This window comes from Prionailurus bengalensis, chromosome B2 (assembly GCF_016509475.1).
Source record: "Prionailurus bengalensis isolate Pbe53 chromosome B2, Fcat_Pben_1.1_paternal_pri, whole genome shotgun sequence".
In the NCBI taxonomy this organism is placed as follows: Eukaryota; Metazoa; Chordata; class Mammalia; order Carnivora; family Felidae; genus Prionailurus; species Prionailurus bengalensis.
The window spans coordinates 90742601-90763987 of NC_057349.1; the positions used below are offsets into that span (position 1 = coordinate 90742601).

Sequence of the window (21387 nt, forward strand, 5' to 3'; positions counted from 1 at the left end):
AAACTTGGCAATTCTCACAAGAGTAAGAGGCCTCCAAGTATATGAAAAAAAATGTAACCTCAGTTGTAATACAAAATGTAGTTAAATACTGAGATACCATTTTCTATTAAACAGGCAAGAATTTTAAGTATAATCACTACTATCTCTGAGAAATAATGAAGAAAAACAGAAGTGCCAGAGAAAGGCAAAATGCCCTTATTTTAAAAAAGAAAACAAAAAAGATAAAAATGATGGATTATGAAAACTACTTAACTGTAAGCTTAAAATTCACACATGGTAATGTAACAACAAAAAAGAACAGGATTCACTAAACAAAGTCATGACAAAATAGTCTTAATTCATTTTCCTATGAGATTATTAGGTTAACCGTTTATAGACTGGCAAAGTAGCTGAAAGTAATATCCTTTAAGACAAGATGATGAAAGCATTCTACAAGTCAATACTGGTATATCTATGGAGCACTGAAAAACTGTATGCAAAGTTGATAATGGATTAATGTCAACATAGAGGAAAACTGAAAGAATTTTATATTTAAAAGAAAAAAAAGGTAAGGAAGAGAAAATGTAACTGCTGTCATATGTCTAAAACAGTCATATAAAAGAGTAGACACCTACAATTTTGTTGCCTCACTGTACAAATTCAGGACGAAATGGCAGATACAACAGAAATGGAATGAGTTCAACAAAACAAGTAAATTATGAAAGAATTATTCAAGAAAAGGACAGGATGCCTTTTGAAAAATATAAAATCTTCATTAGCATAAGTAGACCTCATCATACTGGCACCATCATTTTGATGGAACACTAGATCCACAAATACTACATGGGGTGGAAAAATTCTATGACTCTAAAGATTCTCTATGTCTTAAAATAATAATTTCACCCAGTGACAGCTCTCTGTTCAAAGTTGGTTGGAGGAAGGGCTCTTCTGTTCACTGGTGGAAAGACTATAGAAAAAGTAACACATAGTTGGTCCTCATAACTAAAAAGACACTATTTTATTTCCAACCTGGTTGATATCAGTGTCCTTCTTACTGTTCAGCAGTGCTAAAGCTACCAAGAAGAATGTACAACATCAAATAGATGAAAAATCTTTTCATAAAGCATTAATGGTATCATTCAGCACAATAAAATTTTAAATCCTGTATTCTAGGTACCCAAATCATCAGTATATCCTCCTTGTTAAATTGTAGTATATACATTAAATCAGTGGTTCTCAAAGTGTGGTCTGAAATCTCTAAGATCCTTTTAAGAGGTCCATGGAGTCTAAATTATTATTAAAAATAAATAACATTATTTAATGTAATAAATTTAATATTAGTATAATAGTTTATTAAAATATTATTTTGCCTCCTTCATTCTCATCCTCCCATGAGTATAATAAAGTGAGTTGAGTTTTGCAGAGGCTACATAATGTACCTCAGAACAGACTGAATACAGAAGCACATATGGGAATCTAGTTGTCCTCTATTAAGCTAGACATTGAAATAATTTGGAAAAATGTAACACAGTGCCATTCTTCAAACTATTTATGTTTTTATTTTAGAAAAGTTTTTTTCATAAACATGTTACTTATATTAATAAAACAGATTAAGTATTATTAATATATGAGATTTTTCTTATATTAATAGATTCAGTATTAATTTATAATACTTAAGTCATTTAATGTATTAATAATACATTCTAATACATCAATAGAACATATTGATAAACAAAGAAAAGTTCTAAGAGGTCCTCAGTAAATTTTAAGAGTGTAAAGGAGTTTTGAGAACAAAATGTTCCCAAGAACCACTGTATTAATCCATGCTAATTATTCTACACCAAAATTTCAAAGAATGTTGGAATCATTTATACTGCAAATACATATTAAAATATATATATAGTCTTCCCTCAGAAGACAATCTAACCAAATAACTCCTATTCCTTGGGATCAGGCACATGTCTGGAACAGGGTTAAATTCAGAAATGAACTTGCATGGGTCAAGTAACACCATCTGCAGAGTCAAGAGATAATGCTAACAGCAAATGTCAAATCACAAATGCTATAAAGACTAAGCCCCATATGCACAAAAGCAAACTATGATCATATCAATACAACTCAAAATTCACTTTTCCTAAGAACTGATTACACAATAACTCTATCAATATTTACATCAGCATTGATAACTCTGCAAATAGCATTTAATATTGAAAGAGTACCAAAAGATATGTATACTCCAATACATCTTTAATAGGTGTCCAATATTCTTAAGTGTTTTTCTATTAACATCTTTTCTATTTTATCCAAGACTGATAATCAGAACTCACTTCAAAAAATTAATTAAAAAGATTTTCTTTAGGATTAGTGAGACTTACAAAAGCAAAATAGAAAAAAAAGTTGTAAAAATAATTATCTGAATTAAGACCTAGCCTTTAAGCTATTTTATTACTTGAAACATCTCTATAAGGTATAGATAAAATTTTATATGCTGATCTATAGTGTATACACTCTAATAAAACTTTGATATGCATAAATTTATGATGCTCATTAATATGAAAGACAAGAAACTAACATTTGAGAGCCTATAATCTGTGAAACATTACACTAAGTACTTCATATATATTATCTCACAATTCCCCAAAGCAAAATTTCTAAGAAAATATTTTATAAATAGCTGACATTCATAAAGGCTTAGGAATCTGCCTATGGTCAACCACAAGTAAGCAAACAGGGACAGAATTTGACCCGGCTTTGTAAGAAAAGAAATTTGCTCAAAGAGTCTGATCAGTCAGTGGCCTTCTCTTCAAAGAATCTGATGGCATACTAGATGGAACAGCAGGCCTAGGCTCAGAAAAAGTCCCCAAATTTCTACCAATATCTTGCTTTATGACTTTAGGAAACACATGGGCCTCAGTTTTGATTTGTTTTGTTTTCCACCTTTACACAGAGGATTCTACCGCTACCATGCAGGACTATGAAGAAACAAACTGGTTATGTCAAAAGAGACAGCCTGGTCCAGGTCCACACATAATTGGCACTGAAAACATAGTAGACTTGCTGTTACTACTTTTTAAAGGTAAAGTCTCTGTTGAAAGTTCATTTTATGATCCCACTAGGACTAAACCTATTGCTGCAATTCTGATTATGGAACATCAACAACAGGAAGTTATCTGTACCAATCAGGATGAGTCCTCATGAAGAAAATAACATGGAACATTCAAGTCTTATTTACTTCTGATGGCTAAAATGCTAAAATGCTGATGGCTAAAATAAATATTTTAAAGGGACACCTGGGTGGCTTAGTCAGTTAAGCATCTGGCTCCTGACTTCAGCTCAGGTCATGATCTCACAGTTTTTGAGATCAAGCCCTTTATCAGGCTCTGCATTGATGGAGTGGAGCCTGTTTGGGAGTCTCTCTCTCCTTCTTCCTCTGCACCTCCTCCGTTCAGGCATGTACACACGTGTGGGCTCTCTCTCTGTGTCTCTCAAAATAAATATATAAACATTTGAAAAGTGAATATTTTCTAAATAAAAAAATATATAAAATAAGTATATCTCAAGAGCATAAAGAAGGTTAAAGACTCTCCAGCCCAATCAAATTCTAAGGCTTAATTATAACGAGTGTGGCCTTAACAGAGAGATTACTAGGAGTGAGAGGTTAAAAGAAGAAAAGCCCGTAGAGGTGCCGGGTACGGAATATAAAGAAGATGGTACTGGGAAATCTAAGAAGTAAGCTATTTTATTAGTACAACAGTCACAAATACATATAAGTACTTCAAATGTAACTAATTATCTGCAGAAATACTAAAACTCATCTTTAATAAGGTTTCATCCTTTTCTCTTACTTCAGCCAATTCCATATTTGGAACTCTCTAAAAGGGAAAAACACTGTTTCTAAAGAAATTGTGAATGAGAGTAAATGCCAAAGATTCCTCAATATCATGTTTTATGTTTCAAAGCACCAAATACAGAAAAATGTACAGATTTATTTCTTGGTGAAGAAAATACACTACAGTGGAGATAGAATGTCTGAATTTAATCCTGGATTCACTATTTTGTAACCTTGGAGAAATTTCCTAACATTTCCATAAAATAGCTACATCCTCCTAATAAGCAATAACACATGAAGCCAACAAAATATTTCCTTCAAGTACCAACACCCCAATGTTTATAGAAGCATTATCAACAATAGCCATCTAAGGAAAGAGCCCAAATGTCCATCAAATGATGAATGGATAAAGAAGTTGTGGTACATATATACAATGGAATATTACTCAGCCATTAAAAAAGAATTAAATCTTGCCATTTGCAACAACATGGATGGAGCTGGACTGTATTATGTTAAGCGAGATAAGTCAATCAGAGAAAGACAAATACCATATAATTTTACTCATATGTGAAACTTAAGAAACAAAAGAGATGAACATATGGGAATGGGGTGGGGGGGGAATAGGAGGGAGGGAAATGAACCATAAGATACTCTTAATGATAGAGAACAAACTGAGGGTTGATGGAGAGAGACGGGTGGGAGATGGGCTAGATGGGTGATGGGGATTAAGGAGGGCATTTGTTGATGACCACTGGTTGTTGTATGTAAGTGATGAATCACTGAATTCTACCCTGAAACCAATATTGGACTGTATGTTAACAAACTGAAATTTACACACACACACACACACACACACACACACACACACACACACACACACAAAGTACCAGCAAAGCAGAGATAACAATGAAAAAAAAACTTTTTTAAAGAATTTGATGTTTGAAAAAGCCATCACCTTAACTATAAATTAGTACAAAAGAAATTTTATTAGACTTTCTATATTCACTTTAGTATGATTTTTTTTCTGTTTAATCACTTATGGGCGGGGAAGTGAAGTGTCTCCAAGTGTAACCTTTTCAGTGCTTTAGACATGTTTCTAAAAGTTTTTAATCCAGCACTGCTGTTAAGGATTACATGAAGTGATGCACATAAAGCATTTAACTTAATGCCTTATGTCAAACAGTAGGCACTCAAATGTTGCCATTATTATTAATACTATTGTCATTAGCATTGTTTCTCTCCACATGTTTCAGACTAGAACGTCTCTCTTGAATCTTTGTGGTAAATGTCATCATATGCACACACTTTTTATTTCCATGCTTCCAACACTAGTTCAACAATAACATAAAGGTCTCGGGAAAATAAACTTTAAATAGCCAATTCTTAAAAACTGCTTTACTGACCAGTCGTTAGGTCAATAAACTAAATTCAGAACTGGGAAATCCTATGTTAAGGAAGAAAAATGCCTTCAGCATAGACATAGTTTTTTTACATACCCCTTTTACATTACATGTAAAAATATTTTCCCATGGTTCTGCTAAATTTCTAGAGCAACAGCACAGAGCATGGTTATTTAAATATTACTATTCCACAGAGTCAACTAAAACTTCAAAAAGAAATGGAAATTAACCATGCTATCACATAAACTGATTACTCTTTTAATTACATTCTTTCCAGGTTTAAAGGAGAGAAATTTAAAAGTCAATCGACAACACATAATGTATAGCACGCCTTAAAGTGAAAATAACACTGGTCAAGAGTGATTGTAATGAAACAGTATTTTTCTATTGAAGCATCACTTCAAAATTATAAGGAAAATTTGCTATAACAAAGTACAATTGCCCAGAAAGGGATCTAATATATAAACTATGAATAACTTATCCTATAAAATAAACCTTATCATAATAATTGTTTATTTTCATTCACAGTTAAAAAACCCAAACACCAGATGAATCATTTAAAACTCCACTACCCAAGCCACTGGTACATGTCAAACTGTCCATTAAACACTGAAAAATCAATAAACCAGACCATACAAGGTGTATCTATTGGTTTGTAGAGTGGCTACCCATACACCTTAACAAGGTGTACAAGGCCTTACTTTATCTGACCCTTACTCATCTGCCGCCCCCCTCCCATCCCCACTTGTCTCTCAACCACATTCGTCTTACATCTCCACCCTCACTACATAGATTACAGCTCTTTAAACACACCATGTTCTTGCTCACATTTCAAATATGTTCCCTACCTTTCTGGTCCACTCGAAGAAGTTAAATCTAGTGTATTTTAAGACTTGCCTCAAGATTTGGATAAAGGATTAGTATCCAAAATCTATAAAGAACTTACCAAACTCTACATCTGAAAAACAAATAATCCAGTGAAGAAACGGGCAGAAGACATGAATAGATACTTTTCTAAAGAAGACATCCAGATGGCCAACAGACACATAAAAAGATGCTCAGCGTCACTCATTATCAGGGAAATACAAATCAAAACAACACTGAGATATCACCTCACACCGGTCAGAGTTGCTAAAATTAACAACTCAGGAAACAGACGCTGGTAAGGATGTGTAGACACCCTCTTGTACTGTTGGCGGGAATGCAAACTGGTGTAGCAACTCTGGAAAGCAGTGTGGAAGTTCCTCAAAAAATTAAAAATAGAACTACCCTATGACCCAGAAATAGCACTACTAGGAATTTATCCAAAGGATACAGGATTGCTGATTCATAGGGGCACATGTACCCCAATGTTTATAGCAGCACTTTCAACAATAGCCAAATTACAGAAAGAGCCTAAGTATCCATCAACTGATGAATGGATAAATAAGATATGGTTTATATATACAATGGAATACTACTGGGCAATGAGAAAGAATGAAATCATGCCATTTGCAGCAACATGGATGGAACTGGAAGGTATTATGCTGAGTGAAGTAAGTCAGTCAGAGAAAGGCAGATATCAAATGTTTTCATTCATGTGGATCTTGAGAAACTTGACAGAAAACCATGGGGAAGGGAAGGGGGAAAAATAGTTGCAAACAGAGAGGGAGGGAGACAAACCATAAGAGACTCTTAAATACAGAGAACAAATTGAGGGTTGATGGGAGGGGTGGGGGAGAGGGGAAAATGGGTGATGGGCATTGAGAAGGGCACTTGTTGAGATGAACACCGGGTGTTGTATGTAAGCGATAAACCACAGGAATCTACCCTGAAAACCAAGAGCACACTTTACACACTGTTAGCCAAATTGACAATAAATTATATTAAAAAATAAAAATAATTGAAAAAAAAAAGACTTGGCTCAAGATTAACCTCCTCTATGAATACTTTGCCTACCATACTAAGCTCTCCACACAATCTATGACTGGTTCTTTTATCCCCCCATTTTCTCTCTATATACAGTTGGCCTGTTAACAATACGGGTTTGAATTGTGTGGGTTCACTTATACATGGGCTTTTTTCTCAATGAATACATTACTGTAAATGTATTTTCTCTTCCTTATGATTTTCTTAATAACATTCTCTTTTCTCTAGCTTACTTCATCACAAGAATATAGTATATAATACATATACAGAATATGTTATTGATTTTTTGTGTTATCAGTAATGCTCCCAGTCAACAGTAGGCTATTAGTAGTGAAGTTTGCTGGGGGGAGGGGAAATCAAAAGTTACAGTGGACCTTTGTGCAGCGGGTCAGTGCCCCTAATACCTTGTGTTGCTCAAGGGTCAGCTGTAGTATCACAATACCTGTGGTATTTGAGTACACTTACTTAATAATATGTCTCCTCCTACTGAACAATTAATATCCTGAGAAAAGGTGGCTATCTTAATTCATCGTTTTATGTCCAATAACTAGCACTGTACTTCATATATGGTAAGCATACAAGTATATGAATGGATAGATGCATGAATTCAGTATGACCTTGTAATGAGGTAGACTATGAAAAAAAAATCTTAAGAACTAAAAAACATTCTCCCTCCAACATCAGATTCAATTACTATTTAAAAACTGTGGCAAGGAAATAAGAAATAACAAACTTCACTGTAGATATTCAGAAGTGAAAAGAATAGTTGTTTTTTTTTTTTTTGGCTAACTCAAAAATAAAATTAGTTATACATTTATAATCTTTGGTTTACTATAATCATAATAAGAAAACTTCTATGTATTCAATTATGATAAGCAAGTATCAATAGAATTTTCTTTATAAATCACAATTTTTAAAACAATACTATTATTTTCAGAATGTTAAAAAAAAATCCATTTATGAAGGTAGACCACCCCAATATAAATTAAATTGTAAAAAAGTCAAGATAAATGAGACTGATCACAGAACTAACAATACAATAACAAAACAATACAATAAGAATAACTTATTTCCAACCTAAAGTCATAATATCATTACCATGGATTCAGTTCTCCAATATCTGTTTAGCTAAGTAATTTTCTCTGTAAAAGAAAAAATAACTAGTATTTTTTTTCTGTATTCCTGACTGATACTCCATGTGATTTAAGATAATAATAACAGGGGCACCTGGGTGGCTCAGTCCATTAAGCGTCCGACTTTGGCTCAGTTTTTACAGTTCATGGGTTGAAGCTCCACGTTGGGCTCTGTGCTGACAGCTCAGAGCCTGGAGCCTGCTTCAGATTCTGTGTCTCCCTCTCTCTCTGCCCCTCCCCTGCTAATGGTCTGTCTCTCTCTGTCTCTCAATAATAAATGTTAAAAATTTTTTTTTAAATAACAATAATCACAGCTACCATGTAATAAGTATTTACTAAAGGCTACTCATCATTTCACATATACTTAATTCAAGGTTTATAACAATTCTATTATCTTTGCATTCATAGCCCTGGGAGACAGCCCAACAATAAAACCGCCTCTGAAAATTCAATTACCTAAAGTCTTACTACCAATTTTAAGGGGGAAAGGAAGGACTATCTGATTTCAAAGCCTGTGTCCTTTGTACAACAATATGCCACTTCTCTTAATTCATTAAAAATGTTACTCACCCAATTTATCCAGTATTAAAATTGTATTGACATTTTAAATTTATAACAGGAAAGGAATATAATGCCAATATTGACAGCAAAACTCAACACCTTAAGATAAACTTTTATGTAGCTGTAATTCATCATTTTGAGTAATATAACTAAATCATGGCATAGAAAGTAATTAAAATAACACTTTCCTTTGTGTGATATAAAAAACTTATTAAGACAGTTCTTTACTCCATAATACAAAACAGACCAATTATTTCTGGATCAGTCTTTTTTTCAAAGCTTATTCTTTCAAACATAGAAACTAGTGAAAAATATTTTTCTAAATCAGTAAGTCATTCAATATATTAAATGTCTAATATTTTGAAATTAAATTTTCATCAAAGAACTCTTAGAAATCTAAAACAATATACAAACATTAACCTTTTTTAGTAGAGTAGCCATACGACTTATTATTTAAACCTATACACTTTTTGAAGAAGGGGCCCTACTGATTATTATAATGGGACAACAGATTTAACCAGGACTGTCCCAATAACCAGGACAAGAGGACATCTTAACACCTTGTCCTTGGAGTCTTCTGCTATTCATCACACTCACAGTCCTCCTATAACTACTAAGTGGAAAGACACGCATGCCTACTATATAAGCCATTTGGCTATGTATTTATAGCAGCACAATATTAAACCATCTTTGCTAACTATCCATGTTTTAAAAGGCTACTAAAGTAATTCACATTAATATAAAACTTCAATAACTTCAACTATACCTCATTCTGAAGTTCATCACCACTTTTAACAGAAGCAAGCATATCATATAAGGTACAGCAAAGATCTTCTATTCTTGTTGCTTCAGCCATTTCATTTAAAGTTGCATTTAAGTACTTCTCAACTTCACACCACAAAAAGGAGTCGTTTGTTTTTTCCACAGGCTTGAGCTCTGGTGTAGACTGCTCCTGAAAATGTTCATTCAGAAACTTCTTATAATCAAGGCTTATAGTTTTCTGGGGTTCACCATTTATTGGCAGTTCGTCAAAGTGGTCCAAATCATGCATGTCAAATGAAAATGCTAAATTTTTACCAAATAAAACTCTATCACCATATTCTTCTTCTGTCATCTGGATAAGAGCAGTAAGATTGTCTTGACGAAAACGAGAAATAATTCGATTAGTAGCATTACAAGCTGCGGTGGCAGATGATGATGGAAAAGGACCAAACATCTGTTTGATAGCCTTTGTCTCCTTGTGACCGACAGAGTCCTTCAAGTGAAATGTCTTGAAGAGAAATGCAGCCGCACTTTCAATTGCTTCTTTACCATTATCTATTCCAACTATTCGAAAATGAAAGAAACAGTATTAGCTCAAATGAATCACAGTTCAAGTTACTGTCTTCAAAAAAACTACTACCAATATTCTTCCGGGTACTTCCAACAGTGAAAGTATACTGATAAAGATAACCAATTTAGGAGCAGAAAAATCCCTGTAAGTCTATTCCCAAATTCCCAAAGAAAAATATTAGGTCAATAAATCATTATCAGTAATCATTCTCCATCTAAAAAGGAGAAACCCGCTAGTAACAACTCTTTACCTCTTTCTGAAAACAACTTGAGGTGTTACGTAAAAACTTACTTAAAAGTGATTTTTTTGAACAGTTTTCATGGGTTAAATAAACCCAAATAAGGTTTAAAATACATCTGAATTATAGACTTTTGGAGCTAGAACAAAACGTCAGGAGATCTATAACTTCCTTTCCAATTTGTACTGTGAATCTCAGATGGCAAGAAATAGATTTATATAGTTTTCACTCAAAAACATTTAATAATATCAAGGATGGACATAACAGAATCTTTTCAAATAAACTTAGCCAATATTACAAAACATTTTTAAAAAATCCATTGTTTAAAGGCCAGAAGTAAATTCCTTACCAAAGTAAGAGTAAGTAAAGGAGCTGCCACTATTTCTTTAAAGCATAAATTTCTCATCACTGATTTTCCCAAATAAAAGAAGGAAAGAACCCATATTTGTGTCATAGAATTCAAAGAATAGCCTGAGAGCAGAAAAAAATAATTTTAATCTTCAGAAGACCTCAAAGTCAGTGTGTCTGAGCTTAAGGAATAAAGTTAGTAATGTAATACTAGTATCTTCCTGAAAACATTGCTACAATCATTATTGATCACAAATCTTAAGCAGTCTAGTACAGCTTGATATTCAATCCAAACTTCTACACTTTGTTTTCAAGTCACCCCAGGAGCTGACTCCATCCTTTTTTCCCATCCTCACTCGCCATTATTCATTTCCAACTTCAGAATTTCTTAACATCCAAAAACAAGGTCCTGAGCTATTCTATGCCTGTCTCCACACCTTTATGTAACCTTCCCCAAGGCCTCTAATTGTTGGAATTTTACCCATGTTTCAGAATCCAGCTTAACTGCCTCTTTCAAGGTGAGCATGAATATTGATACAGTGATGTACTCTGTCACTGCTCATACCCCAAAACAGGTGTCTCGATACAAATTTGTTGAATTAACCTAAACCCAGGCCTCAGTGATATCAGGCTAGTGTTTTTACACTATACCACACTGCCTCAGTAATTTATCTGATGCTTACACAGGTGTGTGGAAGACTAATAATTTAGGAGTGAAAGTAATTTTACAATGGCTATTATTTCTGATTTCTTCAAGTATAAAGTCTACTTGTATGATTATAAAAAATTTACAAAACAGTATGGGACATATAATTAATCTTTTATTATTTAGGAAAATACATGACTAAAAACTTCTATAAATTAAATAATGCTTAAAATTAATTAATTGAATAACATTTATCTACATTTTACTTAGTCTATACATGATGCTTAGAGAACTTGGGTTGTTTTTTTTTTTTTTTAATTAAAAAAAATTTTTTTTAACATTTATTTATTTTTGAGACAGAGAGAGACAGAACATGAACGGGGGAGGGTCAGAGAGAGGGAGACACAGAATCTGAAACAGGCTCCAGGCTCTGAGCTGTCAGCACAGGGGCCCGATGCGGGGCTCGAACTCACGGACCGCGATATCGTGACCTGAGCCAAAGTCGGCGCTCAACCGACTGAGCCAGCCAGGCGCCCAGAGAACTTGGGTTTTGAATCATTTAGGAATTGTGATAATTCTACAAATAATTCAACAGGGCTGGGACTACTGAGGTCTGAATAAAAATGAACTCTCATTTTCAAACTCACTTTATATCTAACATGTAAACATGTATTCTTTTGTAAAAATATTTTGCACCTTGGGATTTTTCTTAAACTTACTAAGAACTTTTCCATTAAATTATCTCAATATTTCCTAACAAAATTAGCTTCATCTTACAGATGCTAAAATGGAGACCCAGAGATAAATAATTTGGGAGAGATCAAACAGGTATTTACTTATTAAACAAGATTCAGAGCAGTCTTGTAACTCCTAAACAAAGTTCTTCTACTACACCACAATGACTCCCTATAAAGTCCCAGAAAGTAGATTTATCCCTAAGTCTCCTTTACTAAATAAATGATAAATCACTTTAGGAAATAAATGAGAGAATAGTCTTAATTTCTTACCAAAAATGGAATTAATTTATATACCATTATTACATCTCTGGTTAAAGTATGCTACAGGCATATACTCCATTCGTTAAATATAATGCAGTGGATCCATACATCTTACCAGAAAATAATCTTCATGGTATCAGAGAAAAGATAAGTTATGAGTCCACATTTGAAGAAAAAGAAAATAACTACAGGCTCTTAGAAATAAAGATCGAAAACATTTTTTCAGGGTTTCAAATTTTTAAATGAGCATTGGTAATATCTATTTCCCCAAAACACACAGTCTTTAAAATATCTTTTTAAAGTTTATTTATTTTTGAGAGAGAGTGCGAGCAGGGGAAGTGCAGAGAGAGAGGGAGACACAGAATCCAAAGCAAGCTCCATGCTCTGAGCTGTCAGCACATAGCCTGACACCAGGCTCGACCATGATCATGGACCAGGAGATCACAACCTGAGCAGAAGTCAGACGCCCAACTGAGCCACCCAGGCGCCCCTCTCTACGTTAGATAATGTTGCTTCGTAAACGTTAATACCCTTGCCTAACTATTCATTCTCCCGTACAACCTACTCCAGTGTATCTTTGAGTAAGACACGTGTTCGCACCACCAAGTGGTTTCTAAAAAGTGAACCAGCACCGCGATATTCAGGAAGTCTGGGAGTTTGTTTTGGAGAAACATTAGCAAACACCATTTATGGCTACTGTTGGCTTTCCAACGAAGAGAGTACTGCATTTTGAAAACGATGGACTTCTCTGGGGCACTAAAACACACAAGGCCAACTTTTTGCCCCGCTGCCTTGCAGCAACCGCGCACGCGTGTTTTCCGTGCCCAGAGACGCGACACGACTTCCAGCGCATACAGTCCGCACGTGATGACGTAGTCATCATAGGACGCTGGCCGTTGGCCGACCACCCCGATGAGAAGGTAGCTCAGGATTGGAGGAGAGAACTGTGGCCTCACGCTGGCAGCAACAAAGGAGCCACGATAGTTTACTAACACTTGCCCACCCATGAAGCCAGCACTCAGATCTTTTGGTGACTAAACTACATGAAAGGTATTTGAAAAACATGGAGAAAACATCTGAAGAAAGTGAATGCAGCTGGATGTCTGGCCTGTCACTGGTCTGGCAGGCCCCACCACCCCTCAATAGAAATGGCGTTAGAAGGGAAAACGGACAGGAAACCTAAGCGCTTCTCCATCAACTAGCTGAACCAGTGCACAAATAACTGCGCCACATGGAGAGACCTCAGAAAATATGTGTGGTGCGCTTCTGGAGTGTAAACTTGTAAAAAGTAGTCCTTTTCTTACACCGTACTGAAAATTAAATTTGTTCACAAATAACCTCTTTATTTTTATGTACAGTGTAGTACTCATATTTTATGTACAATGTAAAACTGATAAACTTTTAAATGATTTCGTAGGCTAAAACTCTTGAACAGTTAACATTAGCTCCCAAATCTTCAAGTCTTTTCTGTTTTACACCACTGCCTGTCCTAATCTTTCTAGGCGGATGTTAATAAGTTTAGTTGTGTCAAGATAAAATATCAGTAAAGAATAAGATATACACTAAATAATCAACTCTCAAAAGCTTGAATGAAACTTAGTGTCTCCAGACCTTTAAGAAAGCTAGTCGAGATACTCAACCATTTGAGTATCAAATGTTCTATCATAAAACACTAAACAAGATAGACTGTAAATCAGAAAACTGGCTTTATCACCTGGCACTTCAACTGCAACACATTTAAAGAGATATGATGCTTAGAGGGTTATTAGAATACTCTATATTAGTAATAAATACTTGCCCTTCCTACTTCAGTTACATTGAGAGAAAATAAGATGTGAAATGTACAATAAACTGTAAAGATATAACTGGTAACTGATTAACAAAACAAATTTTTAAAATCAGAGTTGAGTGATGACTATAATCATAAGTCATTCTCAATACAAAATTTACTTCTAATACTAAATACTTTTAATCCTGAGAATTACAGGGTTGTAAATTATAACTTTTAACAAATAACCTACACCACAGTAGCTGGGGAATTCCTAAAACAGAATAAGAAATTTTTAAATTGAAAATTGAATAAAAATATCCATCAACTGCTTGCATTTCCATTTACAAGTTAACAAATGAGTTCTTTGATCAGTTAAATCTTCAATGTTTAGCAGAAAATATTTTATAAATATATGTTTATATTTTAATATTGAAATGTCCAAAACAGTCAAATTTACTTTTTCATGTTATACAAAACTTTAAGTGTTCATTTTACTGAACACTTGATCTGCAATTGTAAATACCATAATATTATAACTCAGCATCAGTGTTACCTTAAGTTCATTCCATTTGTTATTATCAGCAACATAGCCCAGCTACTATAAACATGTTATATTTGCATGGAGATTAGCTAACTGATTTTTTAACTGGTAATTATGATAATTTTTTACAAATATGTAAAATATTTGTGCTATAAACTTTCCTAGGATAGCATCACATATAAAAAGGTACAAAAATAAGGATTCAACTTAATCATATACTATTACATTCCCCAATCACATCTCTCCCTTTACATATTCCCTTCCAGTCTCTGTTGGTGTGCTTTTTAACAAGCACAGTATCTAAAATTGCCTAAAATGAATCTTGCAAGTATTTTCCTCATTTTACAGAGAAACTCAGATACATGAGATTAAATAACATACTAAGACTATTAAGAGCAGGATCATTTGTTTTTGCATTATACCATCTTTCAAATTACCAAATTATCAAACAAATTTATAATAAATACAGATAACCATTTACCATATGCTTTTGGGGGAATAAATGGAACAATTTATGTGAGACAAATTTAAAATTGCCTAAGTAATACAATTTAATATAATGGATTTCATTTAAGAGTGTAACTACATCAAAGCACCTACAACAAAACCTCACATTAAGTAGGCACAGTATTCAAGAAATGTTCAATAACTTGGAGGACTTGCTTAAATGTTAAGATTAGTCTGCACTTATATAGAAATCATTGCCTTCAGGGTGAGCAAATAAAGGAAAACAGAGAAACATACTTGGTAGAGAAAAAGAAGAGTACAAGAGACTAAAAATAGTCCAATGCACTTCCCCATGTTTTAAAGTCAGCCATTTAATTTTGTGTTATTAATTACAAAATGTGAATACTTATCTTACAGTGTAGACTTCAAGTCAGCATCCAGCCACTATATTATCATTTCTAGTACTATAAAATCCTGCATCAAATTACAACTTGACTTCCCAAGCAACCACGTAACATCAAAATCTCAAGTTCATATAAAATTGTCAATTTCATTTATAATAGTGAAACCATTATTTTGAGCATCACTAAGGAAATAAACTGTACCTTTGAGCAAATCACATACCTCCCTGAGATCTAACTGGCATTTTAAACTTTAACATCCAAGAGAAAAAATTAAAAAACAAAACAAACAAAAAACAGGTGCTGTAAAGTTTTTCTTCAGTTCTGTATCCATTTATCAGATGCTTAGCAATATATTTGACAATACTATAATCAACTATACCTTAAAAATGCCTCTACTAAGGAATGCAGTGTAAATTACTTACAAATAATTTGTAAATAAAGAATAATATACTGATAAACTTGATAAACTGTAAAAATTTGATCCTATTTCCAACTCTTGCCATTGCTACAATGTCCATTCAATTTATAGTTGTTCTGCCATATTCTCAAGTAATCTGAGCTTCCTGTTTATACAGTTGATACATTTGCAAAGTCATCTATGATGTCATTAAGTTATTCAGCTCTTCCATTTTGTAATTTCTGTGGCGAAACAGACATAAATATAACAACTCTGACCTGAACATCTACAACAAAATCTAAATCTGCCCCAACTAAGGGATTCTCCATGAATCCCTTCCTGACTTACCCAAGCACTGTTCCTGCACTTTCTGTAACACCACATCACTGGGCACATACATCTGTCATAACATTTAACTACAAAGAACAACTATTTGTTTACCAATAGCTACTGGTACATGTAGGTTATAATAAAATTATTCACTGACAGATGTTTACCAAGCTTTACTTTAGACACTTTGCAGTCTTGCTTCACATCACAACTACACAAAAATAAGAATTACCATCACTGTTACAGACGAGGAAATAGGATTAGTGATATTAATTAGCCACTCACCAACAAAGGAAAGAACCGAATTTGTACATCTATTAACTCATAACTTCAAACCATCCTAAACTATAGGAAAATAATATTATGAAAACAAAACAAAACATACTGAATCAAAATAGTTGTAAATATTCTAAACAACATTTTAACTGACTGGATCTATCCACATATCTAAAAAAAAAAAAAAAAAAAAAAAAAAGAACTACAGGCAAGTAGTATTCAGAAATGCAAAGGTTGATCAATTATCAGAAAATCTAACAACATACTACTCTACTCTCAAAAAATTAAAGATGTCTAGTGCACAGATGTGATGGCTAGATGTGGAGCATGTGGTGAACAAAAGGCAACAAACATGAAGAAAAGGCAAGCTATTAGCAGTCTTGGGCTCTACTATTACCAAGTTACTGAATCCTACAGAGGGAGTTTGTGAGATAAAACATAAACCCACTTGGTCTGTTACCACAGTAGGCTTTGATATCTGAGCTGAATATATTCCTAATACATATTTATGAATGTATAAATATGTAATAAAAATAGGCATGAGAATAATAAATACAAATTTATTTATTATATTTGTGATACTGGTTACCAAAGGCTGAGCAGTATTCACAATGAGTTCTGACCACATCCTTTTTATTTCTTAAAACAGAAAAACTGAAGACAGCCAAGTGTTAAGCTAAATCGTGAATACACAGGTATTTATGTTTTTATTTTTATCAGTCTGAAATATTTCAAAAAAAATGATAAAAGCCATATTTTTATTGAATAAAACAAGAACATATACAGTACACATACAGCTCAAAGAATTATCACAAAATGAATGCACCTATGTAATTTGGAAAACTACTTCCAGAAAGAGATAATCAGCTCCCCAGAAACTTTGAAGTCCACCCCCCAGTCATTACCTGCTTCCTCAAAAGTAGCCACTATCCTGACTTCTGAAACAGAGATTAATCGGGCCTAGTTTTCTCAACTTCATATAAACACAATTATCATCCTGTCCTTTTGTGTTTGGCTGCTTCCACTCAACACTGTAAGATTCATTTACAATGTTACATGTACATTTCTAGTTCCTTATTGGTATAAGATAGTCTACATATCATAATTTATCTATGTCCCACTATTTAACAGTGAACTGGGTTGTTTCCACTTTAAAGCTATTATAAATAATGTTGCCATAAATGCACTGGTCTTTTGTATATATGTGCAGGAACTGTTACTGGATATATGTATATTACTGGATGATATATATAGCAAAACTTAAAATTTCACTTGTCCAACAACAGCAGATATTGTTATTCAAAGCAGCCATACCAATTTAAACTCTACCCAGCAATGCATGCAAATTCTTATTTCACATTCTTGCACCTGACCAACAATTGGTATGTATGTTGTTCTTTTAAATTTTAACCATTCTTATCAGTGCACATGTTAGTGGCATCTCTCTGATTACCAATAAGGTTGGACACCTTTTTATGTTTACTAGCCATTCAATTATCTTCTACATCTGCAAAGTGATTGTTCAAGGCTCTTGCTCCTTTTTATATAGGATTACCTTTTCTTATTAATTTGTATAAGTTCATAATTAATGTAGATACAAACTCTCTTTGGGGTCATATATATTGAAGCTATATTCTCCTACTCTGTGACTTGCCTTTTTACTTTCAAAGAATAAAAAAAATATGTTTTAATGTAATTCAATTTACCAGTCATTCCCTTTAGGAAGGCTTTCTGTTTACTACTTAATATAATTTTCCATAAAGATCATGAAGATATTCTTCTTTATCTTTAGAAGATTTATTGTTTTGAGCCTCATGTTTTATTTTATAAGCTGCTTAGAATTATCTGTACAGGTATAATTTTTTCATATGCATATACAGTTGACCCAGCACCATGTACTGAAAAAACAACCATGCTTCACTACTTAATGGTGTTCATGGTAAAGAAAGAGCCCTATATCTGTGGGTCAGTTTCTGGACTCTATTCCATCCCACTGGTCTATTTGCCTATCCTTAGACCAACATCTGTCTAGTTTACTAATCTTTATAATAAGTCCATTCCCTCTATTTTTCAAGGTTGACTTGGCCGCTTTTTGCCTCTGAATTTCCATATAATTTTCAGATTATCTTGTCAATCTCCACATACATATGCACATCCTCAAACACAAACCTGCAGAGATTTTGATTAGGATTGCACTGAATCTGGAGGTCATTTGAGTAAAAATGGTATCTTTATAATAATGAGTATTCCAATCCTTTGTATATTATTCCATTTATTTAGGTCTTCTTTAATTTCTCTCAATATTTCAGTTTCCCATGAGGAAATCTTGCACATCTTTTGTTAAATTTACTTCTAGATATTTGATGACTTTTAATGTTTTTGTAAACGGCATTTTAAAAAATTTGCTGCTAGTAAGAAGAAATAAAATTGATTTTTATATTGACCTTGCTAATAAATTCATTTTCTAAAGACAGAATTATGTGAATAATGGTAGTTTTTATCAATCTTTATACTCTTTCTTGCCTTATTAGCAAGGACCTTCAGTACAATGAGAAAAACAAATGGTGATTGGCATTGTTATTTCATTTCCTGTTTTAAGGGAGCTTTTTTAACAATGCATCATTGCATAAGATGTTTGATCTAGGCTTTTTAAATGTATATTATTTATCAAGTTAAGAAAGTTCTATTCCTAGTTGCTAAGAATTCTTATAATTGCATTTTAGATATTAAAAAGTTTTTCTTCATCTACTAAATAATGTGATTTTTAAACCTTTATTACATGAATCACACATGTCACTATTTATTAATCCATTAAGTAATATTTTGTGCACTCATGTGCATTCGTGTTCTCTCTCACACACACATTTCATATGTATTTTTTTTTTATTGATCCATTTGCCAGTACATAGCAGTCTTCATGACATTTCACTATAAACACTGCAGTATGCATCTCCTGAGATTTAGGATATCCTGACTCACCTCAGATCTAATCTCACCTAATGATATCCAGACTACACATTCAAATTTCTACAATGGTCCCCAAAATGTCTTTATTACCTTTTTCTGACTCAGGATTCAATCAATGACAGTACATTACATTTAATTATTATATGCCTATAACCTTCTTTAATCTACAATAACCTCATGTCTCTTTAAATGACATTATATGACACTCTCCAGTCAAGCTATCAAGGCATACAAATTTCTTTATATGCAGGTTTTTAATTACAGATTCAATTTCTTTAAGTCAAATATTCAGATTTTCTATTTTCTCTTTTGGCCATTTTAATCATCTTTGTCATCTTAGTCCTTTAAATCTGTCAAAAGTTCTTCTCATCTTCTCATTCTCCTCTTCTCCATCCAGCTTCCTCTTCTGGAATGGACAGTCACCTCTAGGAAAAAGTGGCCCAAATGCCAGGATCACATTTTCTGAGTTTATGTCTGCTTCCAGATCTTGATCCCATTCTTCTTGCTTTGGTAGACTCTGATGTAGTTAAACAAATTTTATATTTTACAGTTTTTCTAATATTTTCAGCAGAGCGCTGTTCCCAATTATCCTGTTAGCCAATTTATGGGACATGGAGCTCCAAACTTTTTTGAAATTTGCAATTTTCAAGATAGCTACTTTTCATAAATACTCCTGAAAAATCTCCTGCCACACCCAATACACAACAGCCCTTTATTATTCTAAATGCAAAGCCTTAGTTATATAGACAGAATATCTAGACATTGCTAACACCTAATGTCTGCTGAGACACCCCCCCTTTCCAGTCACTGCCTATAAACTGCTTTCTACCCTCAGTTTTGATTCCTCACTTCTTTATAGTAAAATCTTATTTCTTTTACAACTCAAAAAATGTAATGGATTACCAATTTCCCTAAACCACACTTTGCAAGTCGCTCCTGTCCAACATACATTTTGATTCATACTTTTCTTAAAGACAAAGTTATTAACGATAAAAACATCAAAACCCAAATAAAGCAGGGATTATAAATCAGAGAAGTCAAAACAAACAGGTCTGTCTATGGTGAAACAATGTGAATACTGAAAAAAACTAGTTCAGTTCTGGCTGAGTCCTAATCTGTATTCAGAACAGAGTAAAAGCATTAGATCATTCTGTTCTTGCTCTGGGAAAGATTAAGTTACATAGCTGAGTAGGGAAGTGATGGGTCTTTCTAATTACCATCCCTACATTCTTGACCCCCAATTCTAGTTTCTCTAACTACACTGTGGAAGGCTTATAAGCCTCCTGGAATGAGAATTTAAAACTCTAAGTAACAGATACACATGCCTAATACATGATGCATTTCATTGATTGACACTCTCAATCCTGACCTCTTTATTTTAAAAAATGTTTGTACTTAGAGCACATAAAATATATTGACAAAAGTTTCACCACCAACAGAACATAGGTTAATATGACTATGCTTATCCTTCAAAATCCATGGAGGAGATCACTATGTCTACAATGAGTACTTAAATTAAGGTTAAGGGCCATAATTTATAATGTTTTCTCTCTAAAGCTAAGTTTATCATTAAAATAATATTGAAGGGAGAATAAAATTGTAAAATGGCATGGGAATATATTAAATGTAAATCTGAGAGAAAAAAATACTTCAAAATAAAAAAAAAAAAAAAAAGAAGCTGCTACTGGTAAGACACTGTCCATTGTCAAGAGCAGAAGTACTAAAGACCACAAAGTACTATTAGTTGAATTCTCAATACTTCTCTTATTTATTGATCATCATCTGTATGTATCCATTCCACCATAGTAGGTGCTAGTATTCCATACTATAAAAAAGTATGGAATAGATGACAGTCTAATGGAACACTACTAAGATTAGAAA

At 33.4% G+C, this 21387-nt stretch overlaps 1 protein-coding gene across 3 annotated transcripts in view; it reads right to left on the reverse strand.

The window, feature by feature from the left end:
• Positions 1-21387, reverse strand: part of ASCC3 (activating signal cointegrator 1 complex subunit 3) — a 368562-nt gene that overhangs the window by 320632 nt on the left and 26543 nt on the right. For all 3 annotated transcript variants that reach the window (XM_043592007.1, XM_043592009.1, XM_043592010.1), the window contains exon 4: positions 9577-10136. In XM_043592007.1, the coding sequence (XP_043447942.1) occupies positions 9577-10136 (560 nt within the window). The remainder of the gene's footprint in view (positions 1-9576; positions 10137-21387) is intronic.